Source organism: Clarias gariepinus, chromosome 3, assembly GCF_024256425.1.
Source record: "Clarias gariepinus isolate MV-2021 ecotype Netherlands chromosome 3, CGAR_prim_01v2, whole genome shotgun sequence".
Lineage (NCBI taxonomy): Eukaryota > Metazoa > Chordata > Actinopteri > Siluriformes > Clariidae > Clarias > Clarias gariepinus.
This window is the reverse complement of record NC_071102.1, coordinates 43,308,077-43,335,401: the sequence shown is the minus strand read 5'-3', so window position 1 is coordinate 43,335,401 and position 27,325 is coordinate 43,308,077. Positions and strand designations below refer to the sequence as shown.

The window sequence follows — 27,325 nt, the reverse complement described above, 5'->3', positions numbered from 1 at the left end:
TTTTGTACTTGTTGCTCTCTCACTTTCTTTCTCACTTTCTCACACTCTGTCTCTCATTTCTGCCTTTCTCCCTGTGTCCTTTTGTCTCTCTCATGCTCTCTGTTTATGTCTACATGTCTCAGTCTCTCACTCACTTACTCACTCATTCATTCATTCACTCAGTTTGGCCTCCTCTCTCTTTTTCTCACCTCTCTGTCCATCTTTCTCTCTGTCTGTCTGTCTCCATCCCGTCTCTCCATTCCTCCTTTTTTTCCCCGTGTCATTCTTCCTGTCTCTGTCACCCTCAAGCTTCTCTGTTTATATCTATATGTTGGTCTCTCTATCTCTCACTCACTTCCTCTTTCACTTCCTCTCCTGCGTGTAATTAGTGACTGAAATAGATCTCCTGAAGAGCTCGTGATCGGAGGGGTGAAGCGGTGCCTCCTTCTAATAATACACCTGATCACCTGTAAAACTTTAATCAACTTAAAATCTTGTACTGAATACAGTTGTAATCAACACAGATGAGAAGAGCAGGACTTCATATACCATGTGTGTGTGTGTGTTTGTGTGTGTGTGGGGGGGTGTTGGGGGGGTGTTTTTACTTCTGCCCTGCCCCCAACCCTGCCTCCAACCCACCTCAGTTTTTTTTTTTTTTTTTTTACAAGAAATTGAGGAAATTATGTTTGAGACACACACACACACACACACACCTATTTAAGAGGGGACTCCCTGCTAAAACCACATCAGCTGCACTCATCTTTCTCTCTCATACCGTCCCTTTCACACTCACCTAACCTCACACACACACACACACACACCAACATGTGCCTTTTAGCAGCTCTCCTCCTGCTGACTCTGTATGGTAAGTTTGCTGTTATTATGCCTATTTTTTCCTCCAGCTTGTTTTACAGTGTATGTGTGTGTGTGTGTTTGTTCAAGTGAATGCCTGATGCCTGACATTGAAACAATCTTTACATGTTACTTTACTTTAGCTGTAACAATCCTATGCAAAAAAAAAAAAAAAAAAAAAAAAAAAATGGACATGGACTTTGCTCATGCTATCGTGGTCTGGTCAATAATTTGTACAAGTTGATGAATAAGTTTCCAGTTTTAGAATAAAGATGATGTGTTTAGTGAGTATTTGCAGACACAACATGTAAAGCTTTAAATCCTGGGTTCAGTCATGTTCCTTTTACTGTGTTCCTGTTTTTTTTTTTTATTGGAATCTCCATAAAAGTGGAAAGGATAAGGGTACTAAAGCTAGAATTTTCTGAAAATCGCTCTAAAAAAATGCACCTGATACCTTTTAGTGGGATAACAACTGGTACCCAGAACCTGAACAGTCACCTTCAGCTTGTAGAGATGCACTTGTAGGGTGACGTACCTTTTTAAAGCGCTTAAAGATTTCAAATCAACAGTATCTTTAAACATACAGCACTGTGTGAATGTCTTAGAGACATGCAGATAAATGCTGTAGAGCAAGGATCTCTACAAACCAAAAACAATTCATGAGATGAAGGTCAATGTTTGAGGATCTTTTAGTCTCAGGGACCATTTATGCAGTTTGTATAAGGAAGTTAGCTACCAAGTGTTAGTGAACATCCTGCAGAACCACACACAGTTCCTCTGAGAACTTTGGCTGTTGCACCTGCTTCTATTTTGCATGCAAAACCGGCCACCTTTCTTTTCTTTTTTTTTGGTGGAAAAGTGGTTGCTTTTATAATGCACTGCTTTTCTTTTTCTCGGCTTAGTGGTGAGCACTGTCGCCGTGCACCTCCAGGGTCCGGGTTCGATTCCTGCCTCTGTGTGCATGGAGTTTGTATGTTCTCCCCATGCTTGGTGGGTTTCCTCTGGGTACCCCGGGTTCCCTTCCACAGTCAAAGACATACAGCTTAGGCTAATTGGCGTTCCCAAATTGTAAGAGTGTGTGTACCCTCCGATGGATTGGCACCCCATCCAAGGTGTACCCTGCCTCGTACCCTAAGTCTCCCGGGATAAACTCTAAGCCCCCCCGCAACCCTGTATACAGGATAAAGCTGTATAGAAGTGAGAGTAATTATTATTATTATTATTATTATTATAGTAATAAATCCATAGGAAATTTCACAGGACTGAATGTACGCACTGCAGGGTCTAAAGGTTTATACCTGATGCAATACCTCGATTTTACATTTATTCAAGAATGTGTTCGTTATTTAAGCCTTTACAGTAAAATTGTTCATGTAATAATGCTGTAAATGCAGAGTAACCTCATGTGATGTTGTTGTTGCTTTGTAAAAAAAAAAAAAAAACTGCCATATGAACCCCTCTTCCACTCCCTTCTTTCTCTCAGCACTTTTGCACCTTTTCATCTCCTTGTTTTTTTGTTTTTGTAAACCAAGCTAGTCTTTCATTGTTTACCCTTTTCCAAGGAAGCCTTTACATTCTACTTTTTTGCCCTGACGAATCAAATATCATCAGAACAAAAAAGTAGAATGTGGCAGTGTTTCCTTTCAAACCACAGATTGTGCACATTCTATAGTATATGCAGACTTTATTTTTCTCTAAAGCTCCTTTCACTCTAGGGACACAGGCATGGATCTAAGTACACTTAACCCCGTAATGTGGTAAATTTGAGTAGTGTGAACACACCGGCAAGGATCAGCCTACCGTGCTTGGGTCCTCTTGAAAAGGTAGTTTTGAGAACAGACAGGGTCTGAATCAGCTATGAAAGCTAACCGTACCTGAACAGGGAAGTGGATCGCTGTTTAAAATGTGGCATCATCAAATCTGTGCGCTGATCCCATACTTTGACCAGCATGTACATAACCAAAAAATATTAAGACAGGCAAGAGAATTGTTCTGACTTCTTTGTCTTTTTCTTTATTGGTGACTGGCAACCCAGCTAAGGTGCACACTGCCAAATGTGAAAGCTGGCCAGTGGGGAAGAGGGGTCATGGGAAGGGAGGAGCAAGTGTACTTGGGTGCAGTATGAAGCAATCATGTCTAGTATGAAAATGCCATTATTTACTTTTGGCTTGTAGGAGGGTGGAATGTTAAAGGTGGGATGTGGGATGTCTTTAATGTGGAATCTGTAAAAAAAAAATAAACACCATACCAACCATGTTCTAAGACTGCGCCCACTACAATGTACAGTTTGCATGATTTTTAGTGATCTGGAGTTTTAAATATAGACAGTTAGAACACATTTTTCAAGAATGAAATGATGGTATTTCATTACTAAATAGACGAAATGACATGTACACATATTACAAACATGTACGTTTCTAATACTGGACTATTGAATGATTTTCTTTTTCATTTTTATTCCTCACGCAACCTCATTTCTCATCTCCATTTTCAGGTTCTTCTGTTGGTCAGTATCTGTCCAGATTTAACATGGCAGATGTCACTGGTTGGGTCCGGTTTAACACCACAGAACAGACAGCCAGTGTAAACCTCAGTGGTCCTGGCGTAAACACGTGTGTCTCCTTCAATCTGATGCTCACTGAGTTTCCAGTTATGTACGGTCAGGTGTCCCAGCCCTGTGAGAAAGCCCATACAGGGGACCACGTGTTCAAAGTGTCCGTTAACGCTTCTGTTTCTGTACTGAACATCTCCCATATACTCCAGCAAATACCTAATCTTGAAGCACGCTCTTTGGTGGTAGAGACGTGTAATGGCGTGAAGGCTTGTGCAGGTGTCATAGCAGAGTCAAATGTCAGTACTTGGCAGGCTCGGTTCTTTAGTGGTGTGGCTGGAAACGTCTACTTCCGGAAGGTATCAGGGCAACAGAGTGCCACCCTTCTCTCTAGTCTGGTCAGTCTAAATGAAAATAACTCCACTTTTGCCCAAGTGAGCATTTTTATATCCAACAGTTCTGCTGCTAACTGTGAGGCATTCCTGCGCAGTCTGGACCAAAACACAAAAGAGATGGGTCAGCTGAAGGTAGGCACTCCTCTTGAACCTGTCAAATCCCGTTTAGAGGTCGCAAATTTTGATGCTGGGTTTCGCTTTGCTCTCTTCAATCTCACCTCAGAGTATACATGTGCTGAAATCCGTACCCTTGAACCAAAGGAGGTCAGCGCTCTGATAGACATGAGAGGGGTCAAAGGATCCATCACTTTTTACCAGCCATCTCCTTTTGACCTTACAACTCTCTCTGTGAACCTCACCAACCTAAACAGAAGGGTTGGGCCATACCATGTTCATCTGTTTCCCACCCCTCAGATGAGGTCACCACCTGAAATCACCTGCAGCAATGATAATGTTGGAGGCCACTTTAATCCCTTTAATGTGAACACTCAGTCATCCCTGTATCCCCCACCCCCTAATTCGACCCATGACCGTTACGAAATTGGAGACCTCAGTTCCAGACATGGATTGTTGAGTAATGCAGATAATATCCAAGCGAGCTTTACTGACTGGAATCTTCCACTCTTTGGACAGAACAGCATTGTCGGTCGTTCTGTGGTGCTGCACGAGCCTAATGGTACAAGGTTTATCTGCTCAAGCATTGGCTATCCTGGAGAAGTGATCACAGCCAGGGCCATCTTCCAACACCCAGTTGTTGGGACTGTTTTGTTTACCCAGTTAAAAGGAAACCCATACGGGGACGTCTCAGTGTTCCTAGACTTGTCTTATGGAAAACCAGACACTTCTGCAACTCAGAACCACCACTGGCACATTCATGAATACCCCATAAGCACAGAGACGGACAGTGATAAAGGTTGCTGTGCATCCACTGGGGGACACTGGAACCCCTACAACATCAATACCAGTATAGGCAGCTATAAAGTAAACTGTAGACCAGAATGTCCTTTTGCTTGTGAGATTGGAGACCTGTCCAGCAAACACAAGATGCTGAATTTGTCATCAAATGTTGGGAAACAACCTAGCAAGATCTTCTTAACAGATACTACAGCCTGGGTGTCTGGACTGAGCAGCATGGTTGGTCGGTCTGTAGTGATCCATGGCCCTGATGAGGCTGGTTATCGCATAGCTTGTGCCAACATCACACTCCTGCGTTTCCCCTCTGCTCAGACTGGATCCTGGCAAGGGCCAGGGTCATCTTTGGGAATTATCAACTTCTACCAGCTGTCTCCACAGGGCCCAACCAACATCAATGTTTCTCTGACTAGTCTGGAGGCCAAAGCTGGTGGATACCATGTCCATCTTCTCCCAGTAAAGAGCGGACCAGAGGCCTGCTCCAATGAGAACATCATGGGCCACTTCAACCCATATAGTGTGAATATCTCAACATCTCCAGCTCCAGGGAACGGCACGGTGGATCAGTATGAGATTGGTGATATCAGCGGGAAGTTTGGAAGTCTAGCTGATCAGAACCTATTAGAAAATGATTACAATGACCTTAACATGCCATTGAGTGGACTCAACAGTATCGTAGGACGGTCACTGGTTATCCACTACAAAAACGGTTCAAGGTAAGGTTGCATTTAATGCTACTGTCTTACTTATGGAAAACCACTTTTAGATTTAAATGCACAAATCTCAGATGAGACGAGTTCATCACAGAATTTCTATCATAGCTCATAAAAGCAGAACAATGAATTGGTGCAGGAAAGGATTTTGGTAGGTGGGTTATCTACTTCAAATTATCCAGTGGACATCCATGCAGGGTGTGTAGACGACCAGGTAACTCTACCAGCGACCAGGGTAGCATGCTTACTGAAGAGTAATAACTAAATGAGCATATACACTAAATGATCTTGAAGTGCTTTTGCAGAACTGAATCTACCATCTGGCGTTTCAGTTTTTAATTGTGGGAAGGTGTTTCTGTTCCGTGGTCTTCGGGCAGGTTGACCTTTAAAATCTCTGCATAATTTCTATACATGTCATTTAAACCTGGGCTTAAAATTGAAAAAAATAATAATAATAAATTTCGTTTGAGCTTAAGACATGACGTCTATTATTAGATTTTTTTTGTTGATGATAAAACGCACACCTTATAGCAGCTTGCTTGAGTGATATTTGGGAAACATCATAAGGTCTAATGTCTAAATAGGACTTGAAAGCTTGGTTACAATGTAAGAATAAAATGAATGAAGCAAGCTTGGGGCTGAATTTTATTTAATTAATTTATTATATTGGATATATAAAAGATGATCGTATTAGGCCCTTATTAATTAATGCACTCATAAATATTTGTATGCAAAGTAACTCGTTAATTAAAAGTGTGTGTGAATAGAGAACAGGCTTCACTTCTTTCTTCTTAAATAGTTAAAAAGGAACCGGAGCCTGAACATAATATTTATTTTTAAATTCAAGTGACAATGAGGAACAAGAAGTAAAAACAGTGGGCGATCAGGGTACATGGAGGCTGTAGTACAAAAAAAATGTCAAGTCATCTACTGTATGCTTGTGATCAAAATATGTTTCCTTCTTTGTGTTTAAACATGCTACAGAATGCAGTGTGCTGACATCACAGCCATGAACTCCTCTGACAGGCACTGGATCATCGCCAAGGCCATATTTAACAACAGTGTGAAGGGCACAGTAACCCTGGTAATGTCATTTCTTCCCCTAGTTAAACTTAAACCTATGATGGTGTAAACAACCTAAATGCAGTTTTAGTCAGGTAACAATAAAACTTATTCTGGTGTGAGGAATGGCAGCCAATCCCAAATTTTCCCCCGTTCGTGAAATAAGAGATGCAACCCGGCATCACTGAACGCATACCTCACTGCATGCACGATAGAGAATGCAGCTGGCACATGTGACCCTGTCACCCTCCTTCGGATAAAGGGGATAAACAGGGGGTGTCTCTTTAAATCTGCCACAAAAAGATGACACTGTCTGCTTTCTCTTCATTGTCTGGAGTGGAGGATGTGCAACAAGAGGAGAGAAGAAGAGATGTCTGGCGAATACTATGTGATCATCATTAACATCGAATACACTGTTTCTCACGGGTGTAGCAAGTGTTGGTCATGTTTCATACTGTACATTATTATTGGTGCTAAAATAAAACACAATGACCATAAAGTAAGCAGACTGTCGATGTGATTAGCTCTTATTTTGACCTTAACATTGTGTTGTTTACTACAAATGATTGTGTCCTTGAACATCAAATGCGTAGATTATGGTTAGCTAATATTCTGTACTTCTGTTCCCTGAAATAAGTCATGTAGTGCTTTTTAATTTGACCTCTGTCACAAATATTTCAAATTATATATACTGTAACATGACAGTAATGCAAATCATTTTACGTACATGCAAGTCATTGGATTCAGTTGCACAGTTAAGTCTCGAGCTTTTTTCGACTCGAACCTTTTTCCACCAGCTTCTTGCATCATGTTCAGTTTCACCCACTAAAAGTTTACACATCTGGTCTGCAGCAGCTCTGAAAATGAAAAGTGTTTAGTAGTAGCAAAAGCATTTCTTTCTTTTTTTCTTTCTTTATTTTACTTTAGAAATATTCAAAGTCCTAAATAGTTTCTTTACATGTAATCAGTCCCAACAGTGTTTTCTTGATGGCAGCTTCAGTGACGTGACCTTGCTGGTGGACCTCAAAGCATCTAACACTGTTAATGTGAGTACAACCTTTCACTTACATACAGAAAGTAATGTTTAGCCAATTACAACTAACCAGTTAGCTTAGATAGTGGCCAGTTATTAGTCTTTTATATTGTATACAATTAACTGAATGGTTCTGAACTGAACTTGTCCCAGAAGTACCATGTTTCTCCTGTTTGGCCTTTGAAGACCCTTTCACACAGACATCTTGCCACAGTATAACTGCGATAGAACCTCTGTGTTTGTTTTTAAGCAGTGCACTGCTCTCCTCTGTCAGATCAGATGTGATGTCTACAGCATCAGCATCTCGTATTGCGGAAATACTGTGCATACCCTTGCTCTGCTTGGACCTCACTGTCTCCGAGTTCACTCCCACGTATCACCCATGAGGCCATAACTGAGCTGCCTTTAAGGCCTACTTTGCATTTTGGGATTGTAACTAATCATAACTGTTAGCATAGTGCTGCCTCAGTACTTCGGAGTGAATTCAGATGCCGTTAAACTGTAATTTCTGTTCTTGCAAAAGTAGATTTATGGCTTTCCAATGAGCAAGATTGTGGTTTATGTAATCGCGCTTTTGCCTCAGTGAAGTCTTTCCCCATCATCTTGCACAGTTTTTGGCTTTAACCATTGAAAAACTAGAAGTTATATGTATTTCTACTGTTGGGTTGTTAAGTAAAATTATGAAACATTAACTGCTCACTTGAATGCTTGGACCTTCTTCTTTACTTTTAACTTGTGCCTTTTACAGTAGCCTAGTTTAGCTCACATGCTTTAATTGTAATGCTTTAGCTAAGACGGCTCCAAATTAATACATTTAGTATTAATTCAATTACTGTACATCATCCTATGCATTTATCCTAAGCCAGGATCCAATCCAAACCTCATGCCTACAGTAAGTAACTCAGTGTTAAGGTCCAATAATGACCAGAGTCTAACAAGGATTTTTAATAATTTAGACAGCTTTGTATTGGATTGACCATAAAAACAACTACTGAAATCTCACAGTCGCTGAAGGGCTGTCTAAAATATTTTACAAGCTTATTATCTTTGGTCCAGGTCCCAAACGTTTCTTGGTACATAACTGAAAGTTCTGTCAAGGACATGGTGGCTGGGTGTCCAGGACATGGAGGAACATATAACCCTTTCAACATGACCGCACAGGTGAGACCTGATTTTATATTTAAGTATACAAAACCAAACCCGTTCACTGTATTCACCAACCAACTTCAATAAGGAAAGGTGTCTAAATAGGTTATCCAAAAACCCCAGTGGGTAGTCAAATGGGTTGAGATCTGGTCATTGTCAAAGTCTAAACATGCATGATATACATTATCATTATCCTCATTAAAACCTGGAAGACAGCACATCCATTTTCCATCCTGAAACATAACTTCTACTCTGTACAAAATATCCATTTTGTTGTCTTTTTTTTCTTTATCTTTCTTTTCTCTTAACCCAGAGCTCTAACTGTTCCCCGCTCACATATCTGGCTTGCGAGGTCGGAGATCTAACCAGCAAACACGGCGCCGTCAGTTTATCGCAGAGGCAGCTCTTCACGGATGCACAGCTTCAGCTGGCTGGAGACTACACTGGTACGTCGCCACGTTTTGCAATTGTTGATGTGCACGTGCCTACCTTTATGTCTCTACTCACTTTAAATTGTGTTAGACATGTGACGTAGCATATATGTCACTTGCAATTCGGAAGTGATCTATGATGGGGTGGTGTGGTCGAGCAGAGCTATTGATACCATACATACATTTACAGCTTGCATAAAGGAACCACACAATATCCACAACATGTTGCACTAGTTTGCAGTTATTGAATTATAAATGAGCGTATCGAGAGATATCATGATAGCATTTATGCACAACGCATTGTCCAACACTCTCAAAGTGCAGTTTGGAGATGTTGGGACACGTCCTTACCACGCTGGGCTGTGTATACTGTTGCTCAAGGCAAAAAGACGATAAAATGGATGTTAATGCATCCTTTGCGGTTATTGTAGCATGCGTTCGGTTGTGTTGCTTAATTTCATGGTTCTATTATTAGCCAATGTTGTTGCTCATAAACAGTCTGCATCAGAAATAGCCGAAGTATGGTGTTCTTATTTTGTAGTTCTCCAACAATGACAACAATGATAAAAACTCATTTTGGATGGACCATAAAACCTGCATGCTAATCAAGTTAGCTAAACATTTACATTACATTTAGGCATTTGGCAGACGCTCTTATCCAGAGCGACTTACATTTTTATCTCATTACACATCTGAGCAGTTGAGGGTTAAGGGCCTTGCTCAAGGGCCCAACAGTGGCAACTTGGTGGTTGTGGGGTTTGAACCTGGGATCTTCTGAACTGTATTCCAATGCCTTAACCACTGAGCTAACCCCGGCCCCGGCCCTAGGCTTAACATCTAGGCTTAACAAGGTTTATTAGCAAGTGTATTTAAATAAACAGATGATTATAACAGCATACACATATTGTCTAAAATGAAAAAAAAAAATCACTCACTCACCATCTATACAAGCCTCATCCTGTATACAGTATCTGTATCTCCTGCATATCTGGGGAGACCTAGGGCATGAGGCAGGGTGCACCCAATCCATCGCAGGGCACACATACACACACTAGGGGCGATTTGGGAACACCATTTAACCTAATCTGCATGTCTTTGGACTGTGGATGGAAACCGGAGTACCCAGAAGACAGGGAGAACATGCAACGTTCATGCACACAGCAACAAGGTCCTGGTTTTCTTGTAATCTTAACACTGACAATTTTTAGCATCAACTTAATTCTGAAAACCGAAAGAAAAGAAACAAATTGCTAATTAATCAACTGGGAGTTGACTCTCATACTGTAGGTCACCTAAAAGAGATCCAACTTGAAACATCGTGGACAGGGCTATCCCAGGGGTTAAGGCTTTTGACCACTGTGCACAAGGTCCTAGGTTTAAATCCCACCACCCCATCACTAAGTTGCCACTGTGCCCGAGAGCAATGCCCTCAACTGCAGATGTAAAATGGGATAAAATATAAGTTGCTCTGGATAAGGGTGTCTGCCGAATGCTTTGAAGGCAAATTATTTATTTGCAAAAGATATATTACTTGTTGACATTTTAACATACAATTCCCAACCCTAACAACAAGAAATGTGCATTTTTTTTTCTGTACAAACTGTTTTTAGATAACATGTGCTAGTTTTTCTTTTTTATTATCAGTGGTTTACAGATCGCTAATCCTGAGGGCAGGGAACAAGACCATTGATTGTGCCGACATCGTCCCTGAGTCACCGTCTGCGCAGCAAATCTTCCCGAACGTGTCATCGTTCAGCAGGTACTGTATGTGGGACGCAGTTGTTGTCTAGCTGGGTTAGGTTCCTCTGATATGGACATACCCTTACAGATTGATGTAGCTAGCAGAAACTAGCAAATGAGAGTAGAAAAACATCTGTCCCACCAAAGATTAAAAAACTACCGGTGGTGCCGGGATGTGTTGTGTAAAAGTTTGGTGTTTTTTTTGTATTTGGACAGATTTGATTTCCGTAAAAGGGTCGCAGGCGTTCTGGAGGTCAATATGTCTCGGGTGTCCATCTTACCCGGTGCCCTCTCAACCATGCCAGGAGGGAAGTGCCAGCAAGTCACGTTTCTAGTATCAGGTAAAAATAAGTATGCTGTTTAATGCTTAAAAGGAAACAAATCCCCTTGCATAAGTATATGCCCCCCTTGATATTATGCATTTTTCTAGAGTTATAGTACTACTTGGAATGAATCTGGTGGCTTAGTGATAACTACTGGATGTTTGCATGTTCTCCCTGTGCTTTGTGGGTTTCTTCTAGGTACTCTGGTTTCCTCTTACAGCCCAAAGTCATGCATTGTAGGTTGACAAGCATTTATAAATATGGCCACCTATTTACATACAGGTACATAACTATTAGTCCCCCGAGCCCTAAACTGCTTCATTGCCTTAGTTTCTACAGATATGGCTACTTCTGACTTGCTTACCTGGTCATCTGGTCAGTGACTTTTGCTGGACAGCCTCTTGTGTCATATTCTGGCAATTTTTTAGTCATGGATTAAGCGTCTCATGATTAATAAGTTACACACTGGAATGGGTCCATGTTATTTCTGATAGTGGCACAACTAGGGTAGAGATTTCACAGCAAAGGGAATAAATACTTATGCAATCAGGGTTTTTTTTTTTTTTTTGGCATGCTATATTGATTTTTTTATTAACTATCTGAATATTATGGCCTGTATAGACATGTAATTCTAACTAGGGGTGCCAGGGATTGTTTTTTATTTAGATCATTCGGAACATGGTGGCAAAAGGGTGAAGGGGGGAGAGACGAGTTTTAAAGTAGACCTAAATAAGTTCTAATTAATTCATAGCTTTTTCGAAAAAGTTTTGCTCAGACCTGACATCCCTGACCCAGATTGTTACACTATAAAATAAAATGTTGGGAGGTGGCGGGGGGGGGGGGGATGAGTGATTGTTGCGTACACAAGCCACTGTAAATCTTCCTTTAACGGTTCTGCACTAGTGATAAGAATGTTCTTGATGTCCTCCAGAGAGGCTTTATGTAAACATGATACGGTTTAGTGGTTTGGGTTATGAGCTAGCAACTGCAAGAGAGCCACTCAGAGAGCCTTGAGCACAGACTACATTTCTCCAGTAGATTTTGTTTTTAAATACACACGATACGATTGGGATCAACATTGCATGACTCAACACTTTTCTTCATTTATCATCTTTTTTTTTTTTTTCCATATTCAGGGTCTTTAATTATCACGAGTATACTCAGGTTTCCGTATTCCTTGGCGTAAAAATATATATTTTTTTCCAGACATATCGAGATCCCTGTTTTCAGTCGTCCTGAGGTCTCTGTCTATACAATGAACAATTCAGTCCTTTCAAAGCGCGCACACAAAAAAGGAAAATTAGAATGTAACCCGAAGCTTGGCTCGGGTGTGTGAGAGCTTCCAGCCTCATAGGCTGTCCTGAAAGGGGAACGGTATGTGACACGGACCGCTGATTATATATCTTGTATATCTAGCTCTTAATGCTGATCCAGAGTCAGCTCCGGACGAAAACGTTGGGTTATTGAGGTTTTTGGACGGATCAGCTTTGACAAATACAATTTTATTGATTTTATTAAAATTGTAAATGATTAATGAGTGTTTGAGTATGTATTCTTCAATATCAAGATAATAAATTTTCAGTTGCTTTCTTTTTTTTTTTAATGGTTTATGTCTAGAAAAAGCTAGAATTCCAGGGTAAATAAACCAGGTTTTGTATCTTTAGGGTCATCTGCTGTTTTGGAGGTAAACTGCAACTGTAAATACATTATTAAAGAAGATTATTGTTTCCTTCAGCTCCCTCTAATGAAAGAAGGGGAGGAAGGGGGGATTGACTGTTTTAGCTGAAGACAGGGTCTAATTTTTACATTTTTAACATTTGTGGTAATTACTAAGAAATTTAGTAAACTTTTCTTATATATATATATATATATATATTTTTTTTTAGATTAAGTAAAATTCATTTGATTGAGCTAAGTGCCCAAAACTGCTAAAAATTTATAGGAATTAGTAAGTACAGTACTTAATGCTAAGTACTCAATATATATCAAAAGCTTTGATACCGTACATGTTATCTGACCAGGTTACTGTATATAACAATGGTAGTAATAAACTTGGCTAATTAACTTGCCCACTTGTTAGCTATCTACATTGTCAAAGATATTCCCTATTTATTGGAAATTCCTGTTTAACACTTTGCGAAATTGTGGTGACAAATTCATGTAATGTTTCTAACCCCTGATCTGCAGGTGACGTGAGTGTAGAGAAGCTAGCTGCAGTGAAGGACAGCAGTATGATGGGCATGTACAGGCAGACTGATCGGTGTACGGCAAGTAAGTCTCACCTGACCTTCACTTCACATCCAAATATATAGTTAAGCATTTAATCTGCTTTTAATTCAAGTATACAATTAACCTGTTATATAATACTGTCTATACACTGTGCTGTTAGAGGAAAATACGTCAGAATGGTGGTGCCATGAACCAGCGCTGTTCTCAGTATTGTTATGATTCTTCTTATAAAATGACATTTTGGTAATGGTAACATTCCTGTATTTATATTTAGCTAGCCAATATCTTAAAACGTCTGAAAGAAATGCTAGCACAGGCATGCGCGCCAACAAGGTGACTTACCTGCGTATCCTTATCTAGCTTGCTAGTGAACTTGGCTAATAAGGCTAATTCTATAGTTGCAATATAATGTTCTAAATTATGACGTCTAGCCGATTCTTCGCTCCGAGGATGTTAAACACTGATAATGATGCAGGTTCAGATAAACACATGACCGTGTTTTGCATGCAACACCACGTGTGCGTACAAGATTAAAGATTTAATGCTAAGCAACAAAAATGCTGTATCATGCTTGTGAAATAGACAATAGTTCTTTAGTTCATTTTAAGGACTTCACATTGCCACTCACAACACAGAACCGGATTAGTGTAAGAGATTAACCTTCCAAAATATGTTTGTGAGTTGGACACTCATGGGTTTAGAGCTGGATTGTCAAAGTGTTTAGAGGTTGCTTTTTATATTTCTTTGATGCGTCAAAACAGCTACTGTGTATGGATATTTTTAAATCACTGTCATAGTGATATAAAAACAAACACTAAAAATCTTAACCAGTCACACATTCCAACTGAAAGAAAAAAGGAAATAACCTTAAATAGTAATAGTATTAATGCACATATGGAAATCTATACTGGAATTTAAAATATTTTTTTACTTTTTTTTTTTTTTTAGGTGGCGTTCCTGGTCTTCTCTCGTCTCATGTCCACATCTTCTTCCTGGCTGCTGTTTACCTTCTCCACTCCCTCATTCTCAAGGGAGATTATTAAATCTGAAGTTACTCCACGAGATCATCTGCAGCTCCACCAAGCCTGCTTAACTCTACAACACTCAAAAGAATGAACGAGATCTGCCGTGCCTGAGGTCGAAGAGCTCGGATCAACTGCTGTATAATAATAATAATAATAATAATAATAATAATACAAGATTTAAAATTTTTTTTTGTCTTTTGCTTTACTGTTACCTTCTGAAGAGTACTTAGACCTTGAACAAACCAATCCGTTTGCTCCATGTGCACGACCTTGTCACCACCGTACAGTATATAAAATGCTTTACAGTGTATTTGCATTTTAAACACTCAAATGATTGTATATATTGTGTTCCCCACATTATAAATGTCCTAGCTTAAGTTTGTTGCACTAATTTCTAATTCGAGTAAAATTTAATTTGTACGTCTTGTGATATGTCGTGTGAACGTGCCTTTTAGCAGCGAAAGTGCCCTCTAGTTTAATTAAAACTGCATAGAACAAACTGTATGTATGATATATTGTTTAGATTTTATATATAAAAAAAACCCCAAGATATACTGTCCCCAGGTCTGGCAAATTCCTGCCCTCCACTGCCCCCTAGTGTACAGATTCCCAACACTGGTCCAGGACAACATGACCTGACAAGTCCTCCAGTACTCCTAAACATTGGAGTCTTTTTCCTTCTACCTTTACATTTGATTCAGTTAATTAGCTTATTAAGCGCACTTCATGTGTTCAAGTGGGTGTGCAGGAAAAACACTAGAAATAGGCAGGACAAGGGCTACTTCAGGAGCAGGGGTGGGAACGTGTGGCCTAGTAGATGTAGCATTCAATCCTATTTGTGTACATCAAAGCTGAACATCAATTAGGAGTTCTTATTGGAATATTAGGGCATGCCCAAATTTACATATTTACAGCTTGGTAGAAAAACAAAAACAAACAAACAAAAAACTTTGGTCTTAATACCTAGATTTCCTATTCCTGACAAGTGTATAGAAGGTGACTGTTTATGTAAAATTATAGTAAGCCATACAATTATGCATAATTAGGGTCGTGGCTGATCTGAGTGACAGCTGCACTGCATGACTTTAACTAACCAGCTATATATATTTAATTGTTTTAATTTATCTAAAATGAACATTTTCCTCACAATATTCTGTGTGACTTCTAATTAGACTGGTTTTGTGAACAATAAAATATACAAAATAATTTATTCATCATCTTATGTACAACGTAACGCTTCAAAAGGTAAAGTTGTTAGCAAAACTCGCGCAAAAAAAAGCGTAAACTATAAGAAAACCCACTTTATTATTAAATCGGGTCCGGTTGTTGCCATGGCGACCTGATTCCTCCAGTTCGGCCGTTCTGATTTGTTGCCTTTGCAGTTCATTTGCATAAAAGAGGGCGAGCCTTGCGCTCCGCGACGCTAGTGGAAACGCGAGGCGGTCACGTGACCGCACACGTCGACGCTGTACATGGCGGCCTCCTGTTTCCTCAATGAGCACACGGCAGCGTAGAGTTCCCGAGGAGAGCTTACTGGCATCGACACGGTCCTTCTGTCAGACGGTATCTCTCCGGGGGTCCGGGTCACTCACACGAACACACAGGCACACGCACAGACACACGGAACCGCGCGAGGACGCGTAACGGAAACGGATTCCGAGCGGGACGGGTGCGCGAGATGTCTCGCGCGTGCACGTTTTTGTTGTCTATGATCAGCAAGGATGGAGCTAGTAAACAAATGAATGATAAACAAAAAGCGTTCGAGTAATAAGTAGTAATAAAACGCTTCCGTTTGTTTAGGACGTCTATTTTAGATTGTAGTCATGTGTAAAGTGTTGGGGACGTAGTGGGTTTTTTTTGTTGTTGTTTTTTTAAGAAATCACGACTAGTGAAGTAATCCATTAACCTAGTCTAGTCAATTTAAACAACCTTTAACCTTTAAACAGTTAATCGTACTTTGATTGAAGATGTGATATGATGTACAAGTTAACGGTTATTTAATTAGTTCACTATTTAAGCAGCTTGTTATTGTTTTCCTCGTTATCCAGTATCATGAGCAAACTCGACCAATCAGAGACCGGCTCTGGTGTTTCCGTTCATGTGATTGGACGAGGCAAAAAAAAAAAATACCGCCCTCTTTAAGCGCACTACACTGCGCTCGATTTAGGACCTCATGCGCCCTCTTGAGGTCACTTTGTGCCACTGCGGAGGAAGGCGTTTGTCCTAATTAAATGGAGGAAGCTTTGCTGATCTGACAGAAGAAAAGGAAATAAGCTAATAGCTATAAAACCATAAATCAAAACCATATGAAATAAACTTTATTTTTTTTGCTCTCACTTCACTATTATGTTACTTTGCATATTATCTAGTAGGGATGGGAATCACCGGTCACCTCCAGATACAATATTATCCCGATACCTCCGTGCTGATTCGATTACAACTGCGATTCTATAAGTATCACGATATTATAAAAATATTCGTAATTCGATGTTACATTTCCCCCTGATTTTTTTTATTACAACTTTAAAACTTAAAAAAAGTCTAATGAGTAAATAAATGTAACTCATTCTTTATAACATTAGTTTTCTCATTTAAAAACAAAAAAAGTGCAGCATTTAAACACCACAAACTAACTTCAAATACAAGAGTGTAACATTTATCTGAGCAGCCCGGATCTCTGTCATCTGCTATAATTATTATTTATAAACATTTTAGCAAATAATTCACTCTTACCACATGGGATGAAAATAGTTCAGAGTGCGCCACCTGTAGGACTATAAAGAAACTGCATTGTTTTACCACATCCAGAGTCTCAAAACCCTATTTGAAAGTGAGCGTGTGGAGATTTTTAACTAATTAGCTCTTGTCGTTTTGAGATGTGTATAAGTCTGGAAAAAGGCAAATCGGAGACTTTTAACTTGCTTGATTTTTGATAATGTAACCATAAAATGTTTTCTTTTACGCTGCTCAGAAGCTTCTGCACTCGAGACAGAATTGTCTATATTTGATGCTGATCACCGGTCACAGACAATCAAACTGAAAACCAACCAATTCTTGTCAATCGGCCTGTTCATCTTCATTATTTAAAAAAAAAAAAAATTTGTTGGTTTTGTGACTGTGACTGTACGTGAATCACCGCACAAAAGAATTGCAACTCAAATCTCTATTGTCTAATCACTATACACTTGTTATTACACTAAATCAATGTTTAACCAGAGAGTTGGCACTTTTATGAGCCTTAAAGACCAAAGACCTGAGTGCAGTCAGACTTTGAGCTTCAATACACTGTCAGATCTCAGAGCTTAATCAAGATCCGGGCTGCAAAAGCAAATCATGAGCAAGGGTAACATTTTTAAACCTTTATATATATATATATATATATATAGATTTATTAGCTTTCGTAGAAGTTCAGACCGTCGTGAGGTCTGTGGACTTGTGCTTTATCCTTATTACCTCAGCGTAACGTTTAACAGGTGTGTTTTGTGCGTGCAGACGCCGCCATGTCGCCGAAGATCACGTTGGAGCTGCTGAGGCACCTGAGGCAGGCGATGAAGAATGGAAAGCACTTCACCGAGCCCATCCAGGCGTACATCGTACCTTCAGGAGACGCGCATCAGGTGAGAACGCCAGCGCTTAAAGTCAGAGAACTCGAATCCGCTGTTATCAGGTGCTGATCATTAGGTATACGAAGCAATGAATGCACAATATTGCTGTGGCATAATGTTTGCTCATATTCGTCACATTTGTAAGCCTACAAGTCTGATGCAAAAAAAATGATGAATCAGCTTCATCTCTGTGGAAACAAGCTCCACCCATTTGGATCTAATTTACATATCGCATGCATACAAAGCCCCTTTATCTGTATAATTTACATAAAAAAAAACTAATGAGATAAAGAAAGAAATCAATTGTAGAAGAAAGAAGCAAAAAATACACCAGGGGTGTTTGTGTCGGTCATGACGAATCTTCTTCCGGGAAAATGTTCGTGTGTGTCACGTCTCAGGTTGCGTGATTGTGAAATCACCCCTGATTACCTGAGCGTGTGTGTCCTCGGGGAGAGGACTGTAAAACCCCCTTCCTCTTCAGGGTTAGGGTTAGGGTAGTAGTGCTTTCACACGGCTCGTTTCTTAGCTGATATGATACGCGGTAGAATTTATAGTTACTTTGGAATATTGGTGATAAAATACATTTTATATACAGTATACACACACATTTTAAAATGTATACATGGTTGTTTTTCCGTTACAGAGCGAGTACATCGCGCCGTGTGACTGCAGACGCGAGTTCATCTGTGGATTTAACGGCTCAGCGGGTACGTCTTCTCATGACCGAGCCTGAATGTGATACACCTTTTATAATCGTGTATAAATACCATGCTGATCATTGTTGTTCCCCTTTATAAAACCTACGTATGTGTAATATTCACTGTTTCTGTGTTTGTGTTTATAATAGGAACCGCTATCGTGACAGAACAACACGCCGCCATGTGGACGGACGGACGCTACTTCCTGCAGGCCAGCCAACAGATGGACAACAACTGGACTCTCATGAAGATGGGTAAGAGCGGAGAAAAGATCTTCAACGCGCGTCTCGGACGTTTCTGTTTATCCTAAGACGACTCTTGAGTTTCCCTCTTCCTGCTCTCGGGTCTTTCTGCAGGTCTGAAGGAGACGCCGTCGCAGGAGGACTGGCTCATCAGCGTCCTGCCGGAAAACTCCAAAGTGGGAGTCGACCCCTGGATCATCGCCGCCGGTTAGAGTTGTGCTCTATTATGATACCCGGGTGACGATTCAACTCGAAAAAAAAAAAAAAATAGACACTGCAGTGGATCAGATACCAATATTTACAATTATATACGATATTTTCAGTGTATAAGTGAATGTACAAGTTATATCTGTGTAGGTACGTGTGTTGGAGAGGGGAAATGAGTCGACTTCACTAGTTTCAATGAATCAGTCCGGGAGTATGATGATAGAAAATGTCTGTACTGTAAATCTGTCCTGATGGTAAATAATACGAATTTCAGAAAAATCCTCAACAAAACAGAGTTCACAGTCCAATACAGTGGAAACCAGCTCTGAAACAAAATGGCATCTGGGAGATTCATTTATTTGGGTGCGATTACATTTTTTGGCCACATGATGGCAGCATAGGGAAAGGGGACAGATTTCGTCGGCTTTCTATTGTACACTTGTCTTAAAGTCACATAAGACTCACTTTGTCGAACAAATCGGATTTACACGCACATCCTCGTTTGTAAGTTGGGGACTACTTGTTATTTAACAACTCACGACAATTTAAACTCTTTTTTTTTTTTTTTTAAACCTCATTCAAATACTATATGCTGTATAGAAAGAAAATGGATTAACACACAAAAGAATCACGATAAGTAACCAAATGATTTTTTCCGCCCCGTCTTTAATAAATACTGTTGTATTTGATCTATTTGTGTGCCTGTTGTTGTGTATTTTAGATCAGTGGAAAAGCATGGCGAAAGCTCTGAGCAGTGCCGGACACAGGCTGGTCGCCGTTCAGGAAAATCTAATCGATGCTATTTGGGAGGACCGACCAGCTCGACCCAGCACTCAGCTCAGCGTTCTGGGCCTCCGATATACCGGTCAACACACACACAAGCAGTATTAGTATACTTGAGTTGAATATGGATGATATGACGTCATTGTGATCATCTGGTGTTTGTGTGATCAGGTCTGAGCTGGCAGGATAAGATCATGCAGCTGAGGGCGAAGATGGCCGAGAGGAAGATCTCCTGGTTCGTCGTGACTGCCCTGGACGAGATCGCATGTGTGTATGAGGATGATTCCGTGTGTGTGTGTGTGACGACGTAGCTCTCAGGCTACTCTCAGCTCGCTTATTAAAGTAGCTCTTAGGGCAGATTGGTCGTATTGGAGTGTTGATGGTAATTGGATTGACATCGTTTGATAGAATCTTTTATTGTGTGTGTGTGTGTGTGTGTGTTGGTCATTCCTTAGCTGAACTATATCCTATAATGATAGAGGTTTGTTTTCATGTATACTAAACTCCGAAAAAGATAACGAGGAAAGGGCACAGTATTGTAGACGAGTGCAAAAGTTTACACCCCCTGCGCCAATCCTTTTATCTTTGTTTTTCTTATCCTCCAAAAAAACAAAGATATGGGGGACAATTAGGCTGAAGATGGCATGGTACTGTATATAATAACAGCAGTGTGTGCTTGTTTTATTCTTTTTTGTACTACAGCTCAGATCATCTTTGTGTCCGTTAATATACTGTATAATTGAATGCCTATAAGACGAGTTAGTATTAACTAGTACCGTTTGTTTGTTCTTATCATCTGCAGGGCTTTTTAACCTGCGTGGCTCAGATATCGAGTACAATCCGGTGTTCTTCGCGTACGCCATCATCGGACTCGGCAGCATACGGTAATAAAACTCTTATAAATATAGATTATATATGCTGTGTATAGGAATTAACATTTTCTTCGTTGTGGAATTCATAATTAAATCCTATATGCTGTATCCGTCCCCGCCGTCAGATTGTTCATGGACGAGAAGCGCGTTAAGGACCCGGAGGTGAGGCAGCACCTGGAGCTGGATGCGGCGACTAAGCCCGAGCTGAGTGTGCAGTGTTTACCGTACGAAAGCGTCTGCTCAGAGCTGCAGGCCGTCTGCTCGGCTCTCGGCCCCAAAGACAAGGTGTGGATCAGCGACAAGGCCAGCTGCGCTCTCACCCAGGCCATCCCGAAGGTCAGTCAAACACACGCGCTCGGCATGTTTAGGATTATTGATGCACACATTTGTAATAATTAAATGATGGCAAAGAAAATTATAATCCATACTGTACATCATGTCATTCCTTTCCAGGTGCACAGATCTGCAATCCCATACACGCCTCTGTGTCTGGCCAAAGCAGTGAAGAACCCTACAGAGATCCAGGGCATGAGGGTGGCACACGTGAGTGAAAGTTAAAGCTCAACCATCGCTATAATCAGTTACACGGCTTTACGATATGATCGTGTTATATAATAATACTGCTGAGGTTAGATAATCTTCTTTTGTCTTATCATAAAAACGTTTCAGATTAAAGATGCAGTGGCACTCTGTGAGTTCTTCGCCTGGCTGGAGAAAGAGGTATCATTATAACAGTATTATTATTATTATTATTATTATTACTGTGTTTCCGTCCGTTACTAATTAATGAATCGATCACGGTGGTGAAAAGAGTAAGACTAAATTACCTTCTCCAGCTGAACCCTGGCTCCAGCTCTCATCTCGGATTCCTTTGTCATCTAATGCTTTTCATTTTTGATTTCATTTTTGATTTGATTTTTAATTTGCAACATGTGTGTACTGATGGTCACACAGGCTCTGCAGAGAAACACAGTTACATATAATGAACAGCTCCTATTTACGAAACTCCGGAAGGTTAATAAAACTCAAGTGGTCTACAGCCAAAGAAAAAAAACGTTAGTTAATTAATTATTTTGTTCCGGAAACGGGCTTATATTTTAAAACACTCGTAAACCAAATCGTATTATCCCATGAGAAATAATGGAAACTCACATTATTTGTTCCAGAGCCCAAAAAAATAAATACATAAAAATAATTCAAATATACAAAATATAGGGTAAAAATAAAACAAATTAACATGCAATTTACCTTTAAAAAAAAAAGTAAAAAAAAATCCCGACAGATAAATATGGAGGTGTTTCTGTTTGTGTGCGCAAGCGCTGTGTGCATGCATGTGTAGATCTAAGGCAAGTCCCCCTCTCCCCCTTCTCGTCTTACACAGTTACCCTTCCTCCAGTCTTTTCACACACGCGTGCACACAACAGAAACGTTGTTTTACTGTAAAAATAAACAAGAAATGTTTAAGGAAACCACAGCTGTAAAGTAAAAATAAAACAAATTATCCAGCACTTTACCTTTAAAAAGAATCGTAATAGAGCAGTGTTTCTGTGTAGAGCAGAGAGAAAGATTGTTTGTGTGTGTGTGTGAAGTCGAAAGTGGGAGGGGTCTGTATGTGTGTGGCACCATGTCCAATGACGCGTGCGCACACACACACAAAGAGCAGCCTGCATTTACACTAGACAGCAGCTCAGCGGGAGCTGCATGATAATACGTCACAGGCCACGCCCACTAAACAGAAACGATCATGGCCGAAGTCAGTTTTCTGGTTATTCTCCAAACTAGTATGAAAATGTATTTCAGTATCCAAAAGCAGTTTATTCGATGTTTTATAACCGCTGAAAGTCTTTCTTCAGTTTTTTTTAGCTTATACACTATTTGGTCGCTTGTTCGTGTGAAGCCAGCGACTTTAAGTTCTTCTCTTATTTCCTCATACAAATTTTTTTTTTCTTAAAGCACTTTAATTTCTGCTGAATCTCGGCGAATGTCCAAAATGCCGAAAAAACGCTTTTGTTTCGTCTGCGCTCCACATTAACGGACTTTGGGTCTCCGCCATTTTTTTTTTAACGCTCCCTATAACTCCGCCCACCGCTCGTGACGTCACGGGTTCTCGCAACTAGAGCAGCAGAGTTTAGGGGCTGGTTCGGTGCTTATTTTTGGGCGCCGGCACTAATTTTTTTTTCTGTGGAAAAGCGCGGCACTGGTTCTAAAATTGGGAACCGGCACGGAACCGGCACGGGAACTAGAGCAATGGAAAAGAGGTATAATGCGACTTGCTTTTGCTTCACACACGCGCTGTACACAAACGCATACAGACACAAAATATGTTTTACGCACACACACGTGGTCACAGTGTTATAGTAAACAGTACACGCGTGCATGGATGTTTATTATACCAGTGAGAGACGCGCACTAAGAATCAGCAGGGGAGACGATTACCCACAATTCCGCAGTGCAAGAGAAAAAAAACAAAACAAGAAGCGCATGCGTGATACATGATACTCGGTACTCGTAAACCAAGACTTATTCGTTTTTCAAGTCAAAATTTATTAATCTTTTTAATATCCGCGTTACTCGCAGTCCGAGGTTACTGTATAGACTCTCATGATCATATTTCTGAGTCCGGGGTGGAGTAAAAAATGAGTTATGAAGTCAAAATACAGTGTGTGTGTGTGAGAGAGAGAGTGATAATTTGCCTAAATTAAGGTTTATACTAGTGATTGTGTGTGTAACCTGTTACTGCTCTTTTAGATTCCTAAAGGTACAGTGACTGAGATATCAGCTGCAGATAAAGCCGAAGAGCTGCGCAGGTGTGTTTTAACCTCTTACACATCCTTTATGTAACAACAATAACTTACCTTTCTTTTTCGGCACTTCTCTGTGATGTGAACTCTCTATTTTTTTTTTATTCTCATCATCTTCTTCGTATATTTTCCTCCTTTTCCAGTCAACAGAAGGATTTTGTCGGTCTTAGTTTCCCTACCATCTCCAGCGTGGGATCAAACGGCGCCATCATTCACTACCGGTGTGTATCGTATGTCCTTGTTTTAACCACCTGCACACAGTGTATATCCTGTACATTCATTTGAGCAGAACTTCATATTTCATCTATAGCCACAACAGGAATCGCTAATGATGTTTTTGTGTGTGTGTGTGTGTGTATGTGTGTGTGTTAGACCGCTTCCTGAGACCAACAGGACTCTGTCTCTTAATGAAGTTTACCTCATCGACTCTGGAGCGCAGTACAAGTACGTGTGCGAACACACACACACTTTTAACACACATATTAAGGAAGATTTCTACTAGACAGTTAAAAGCTGAGTGAGAGCTTGCAAAATCAGTGTAGCGTTTTTTGACTGTTTCACGTGTGCAGGGACGGAACGACGGATGTGACGCGTACGGTGCACTTCGGGACTCCTACAGACTATGAGAAGGTGATCATGTTTGTATTATATCTCATGATCTCGCCATGAATCTCTCACACACTCAGTGTAATGTGTCCTTTGGCTCCCTCTGCAGGAAGTGAAGTTCATTGCGCTCTGTTTGTGGTGTTGTTTTCAGGAATGCTTTACGTACGTCCTGAAGGGCCACATCGCCGTCAGTGCTGCTATTTTCCCCAATGGAACTAAAGGTACCCGGATATGAGACATTCTAAAGAAACTGCATTGTTTTCTTTAGTACTAAACATGTTTATCATTGTAATTCCACTTACAATTTATCCTTAACTCTAGGGCTGCAACTAACGATTACTTTAATAATTAAAAATCTTTAGAAAGTGCACGAACATGTTGCTTCTTGAGCTGTTTTAATAATAATAAAATAAAAAAAGACAAACACAAAAAACATAGACATGTTTGCTTTACGACTACCAAATATATGCAGTGGAACCTTTGATTACAAGCATAATTTGTTCAGGAAGCTGCTTATATTTCAAAACGCTCGTAAACCAAAAAAACAAAAACAAAAACACAGTACCGGATTCACTGCTGTAAAGTAAAAATAAAACAAATTAACCTGCACTTTACCTTTGAAAAGAATATCGACAGCTGTGTTTCTGTGTAGAGCAGAGAGAAAGAGTGTGTGTGTCTGTGAAGGCGAAAGTAGGAGGAGTCTCTGTGTGTGCGTGTGCTTTAAACGCATGCTGTACACACACATATAGACACAAAATAAATTTTTTACACACTGGTGGTCACAAAAAAACATGATTTTTTTTTTTTTTTTTATGTTTTGGTGACACTAAGGCTGTTTTTCCTCTAAATTTAATTTAATTTAATTCTGATTCTTGTCTTTTGCTGTTCAGGGATTTTTTTCCCCCTTAAAAAAGTCCAATTTCAATTTAGGTGATAAACTGAGGTCTTATTGCTTCTGAGTGTATACACAGTGTGTGTTTGTGTTTGTGTGTGTGTGTGTGTGTGTGCGTGCAGGTCACCTGCTAGACTCGTTTGCGCGTGCCGCTCTATGGGAGTCTGGACTGGATTACCTGCACGGCACCGGCCACGGAGTCGGCTGCTTCCTCAACGTCCATGAAGGACCCTGCGGCATCAGTTACAAAACCTTTGCTGATGAACCACTGGAAGCTGGAATGATCCTCAGCGACGGTACACACACACACACAGACACAAACTAATATAGGCACGAACATAGATTGGTTTCAGGATACGAGCTGCATATACTTCTATTTATGACCCAAAAACGTTCTTGTTTGTATTTTTTAAGAGCCGGGATACTATGAGGACGGCTCATTCGGCATTCGACTGGAAAACGTTGTCCTGGTTGTTCCTACAAAGCCTAAAGTAAGGGAAATCCTTTAACATTATCACTGTCATACAATATCACACACGTCTCAATGATTGATGAATGAGTTGATGATTCAACTCATTAGCAGCGTTAAATCTTCACACATCTTTCATTTAACGTTACGATGAAGTGATAGTACCTGCTGTATTGATTTTTTTCTTTCCCCTCTCTTTGTCTATCAGTATAACTACAGGAACAGAGGCAGTCTGACGTTCGAACCCCTGACACTCTTCCCCATTCAACTGAAGATGATCAACAGAGAGCTGCTGACACAGAAAGAGGTGACACACTGACATTGTTTATAGAGATTCAGTGAATGCATGACAGTGTTCTGTTCTGGTGCAGTACTTGGAATGTAAAGAAAACTTTCTGTAAAAATATAAATCTCAGTTTATGCAGCAAAAAAAAGATGAATTTTCTTATTTTCATTAATCAAATGTGTTTTTGAATTTATAATTAATGAAGAAAGCTAAGTGGTGAAGTTTGGTGGACGCTTTCAGAGGGCAGGGATGGGGGTGTGGGCACTTTCAGAGACTGGAAGGGCGGGGATATTTGAACGCGCTCAGAGACTAAGGGGCTGTGACGGGGGTCGTGTCCAGAGACTAAGAAGCTGGGACGGGCAGGTGCATCCAGGGACTGGAGGGGCATGGATGGGGGATGCCCTCAGGGACTGGAAGAGCTGGGAAGGGGGAGGGGGGGGCCCGCTCAGGGACTGGAACGGCATGGAGGGGGACGCCCTCATTGACTGAAAGGGCTTGGTCGGACTGGAAGGGCTGGGACGAGAGACGCGCTCAGGGACTGAAAGGGCATGGAGGGGGACGCCCTCATTGACTGAAAGGGCTTGGTCGGACTGGAAGGGCTGGGACGAGAGACGCGCTCAGGGACTGAAAGGGCATGGATGGGGGACGCCCTCAGGGACTGTAAGAGCTGGGACGGGGGGGGGGGCTCGCTCAGGGACTGGAAGGGCATGGATGGGGGACGCCCTCGTTGACTGAAAGGGCTTGGTCGGACTGGAAGGGCTGGGACGAGAGACGTGCTCAGGGACTGGAAGGGCATGGATGGGGGACGCCCTCAGGCACTGGAAGGGCTGGGACGGACTGGAAGGGCTGGGACGGGACACACACTCAGGGACTGGGAGGGCTGGGACGGGGGACGCGTCCAAGGAGTGACTGGAAGGGCGCGGACCCTTCAGAGACCTTAGGGGCTGGACTGGTGGCCGCATTTAGAGACAAATTTTTATGGCTTTGCAAAACATTTTTTGACAGCCTCCATAAACAAATATATTAATTAATATAAAATATCCAATAAATATGTATACATTTATATTAAATTCTTTATTACAGTATAAATGTGGAGTATAAACTCTACTTTTTTTTTTTTTAAGTAAACATTCTTCTTCTCACTGCAGCGTGACTGGCTGAACAATTACCACCGGCAGTGCCGTGAGACAGTTGGCGCCGAGCTGGAGCGGCAGGGCAGGAAGGAAGGTCTGGATTGGCTGATCAGGGAAACTCAGCCGATCGCTTAAAGTCATACACGAGTAATTTTTATTTAACGACATCCTAATTGATCTTATCAGAAATGACTTTTCTCTGACTTTTTGCTCTGAATTGTCTTCATGCCAACTTTGTGAAGCACACGAACACACACATGCGCACAACCACACTTGGCACCGCTTTTACAAAACAATAAACCTGAGAGTGACAAACTCCACTCATTGCAGTTTGTGATTT

The 27,325-nt window shown here is 40.8% G+C and overlaps 2 protein-coding genes across 3 annotated transcripts; both read left to right on the top strand.

Annotated features, from left to right (window-relative positions):
- Positions 1–694: 694 nt before the first annotated feature.
- On the top strand, positions 695–14,550 carry cusr (Copper-only SOD repeat protein). The gene is made up of 10 exons (XM_053491415.1): positions 695–844; positions 3,326–5,405; positions 6,387–6,486; positions 7,433–7,510; positions 8,554–8,658; positions 8,957–9,089; positions 10,719–10,833; positions 11,031–11,155; positions 13,325–13,408; positions 14,315–14,550. Exons 1-10 carry the CDS (start codon positions 805–807, stop codon positions 14,407–14,409), a joined length of 2,955 nt encoding a protein of 984 aa, XP_053347390.1. The 5' UTR covers positions 695–804; the 3' UTR covers positions 14,410–14,550.
- A 1,283-nt stretch (positions 14,551–15,833) lies between these two features.
- xpnpep1 (X-prolyl aminopeptidase (aminopeptidase P) 1, soluble) lies at positions 15,834–27,305 on the top strand. 2 transcript variants are annotated; one of them, XM_053493376.1, is made up of 20 exons: positions 15,834–15,954; positions 17,884–18,008; positions 18,640–18,703; positions 18,844–18,948; positions 19,051–19,143; positions 19,865–20,008; positions 20,098–20,193; positions 20,729–20,810; positions 20,924–21,134; positions 21,252–21,341; positions 21,468–21,518; positions 23,547–23,605; positions 23,743–23,820; positions 23,972–24,043; positions 24,169–24,229; positions 24,357–24,426; positions 25,220–25,393; positions 25,512–25,588; positions 25,775–25,873; positions 27,001–27,305. In XM_053493376.1, exons 2-20 carry the CDS (start codon positions 17,892–17,894, stop codon positions 27,118–27,120), a joined length of 1,863 nt encoding a protein of 620 aa, XP_053349351.1. In that variant the 5' UTR covers positions 15,834–15,954; positions 17,884–17,891; the 3' UTR covers positions 27,121–27,305. The 2 variants fall into 2 exon arrangements, with proteins under 2 accessions (XP_053349351.1, XP_053349350.1); XM_053493375.1 differs by lacking the exon at positions 15,834–15,954 and adding an exon at positions 17,639–17,734.
- The last annotated feature ends 20 nt before the right edge of the window (positions 27,306–27,325 follow it).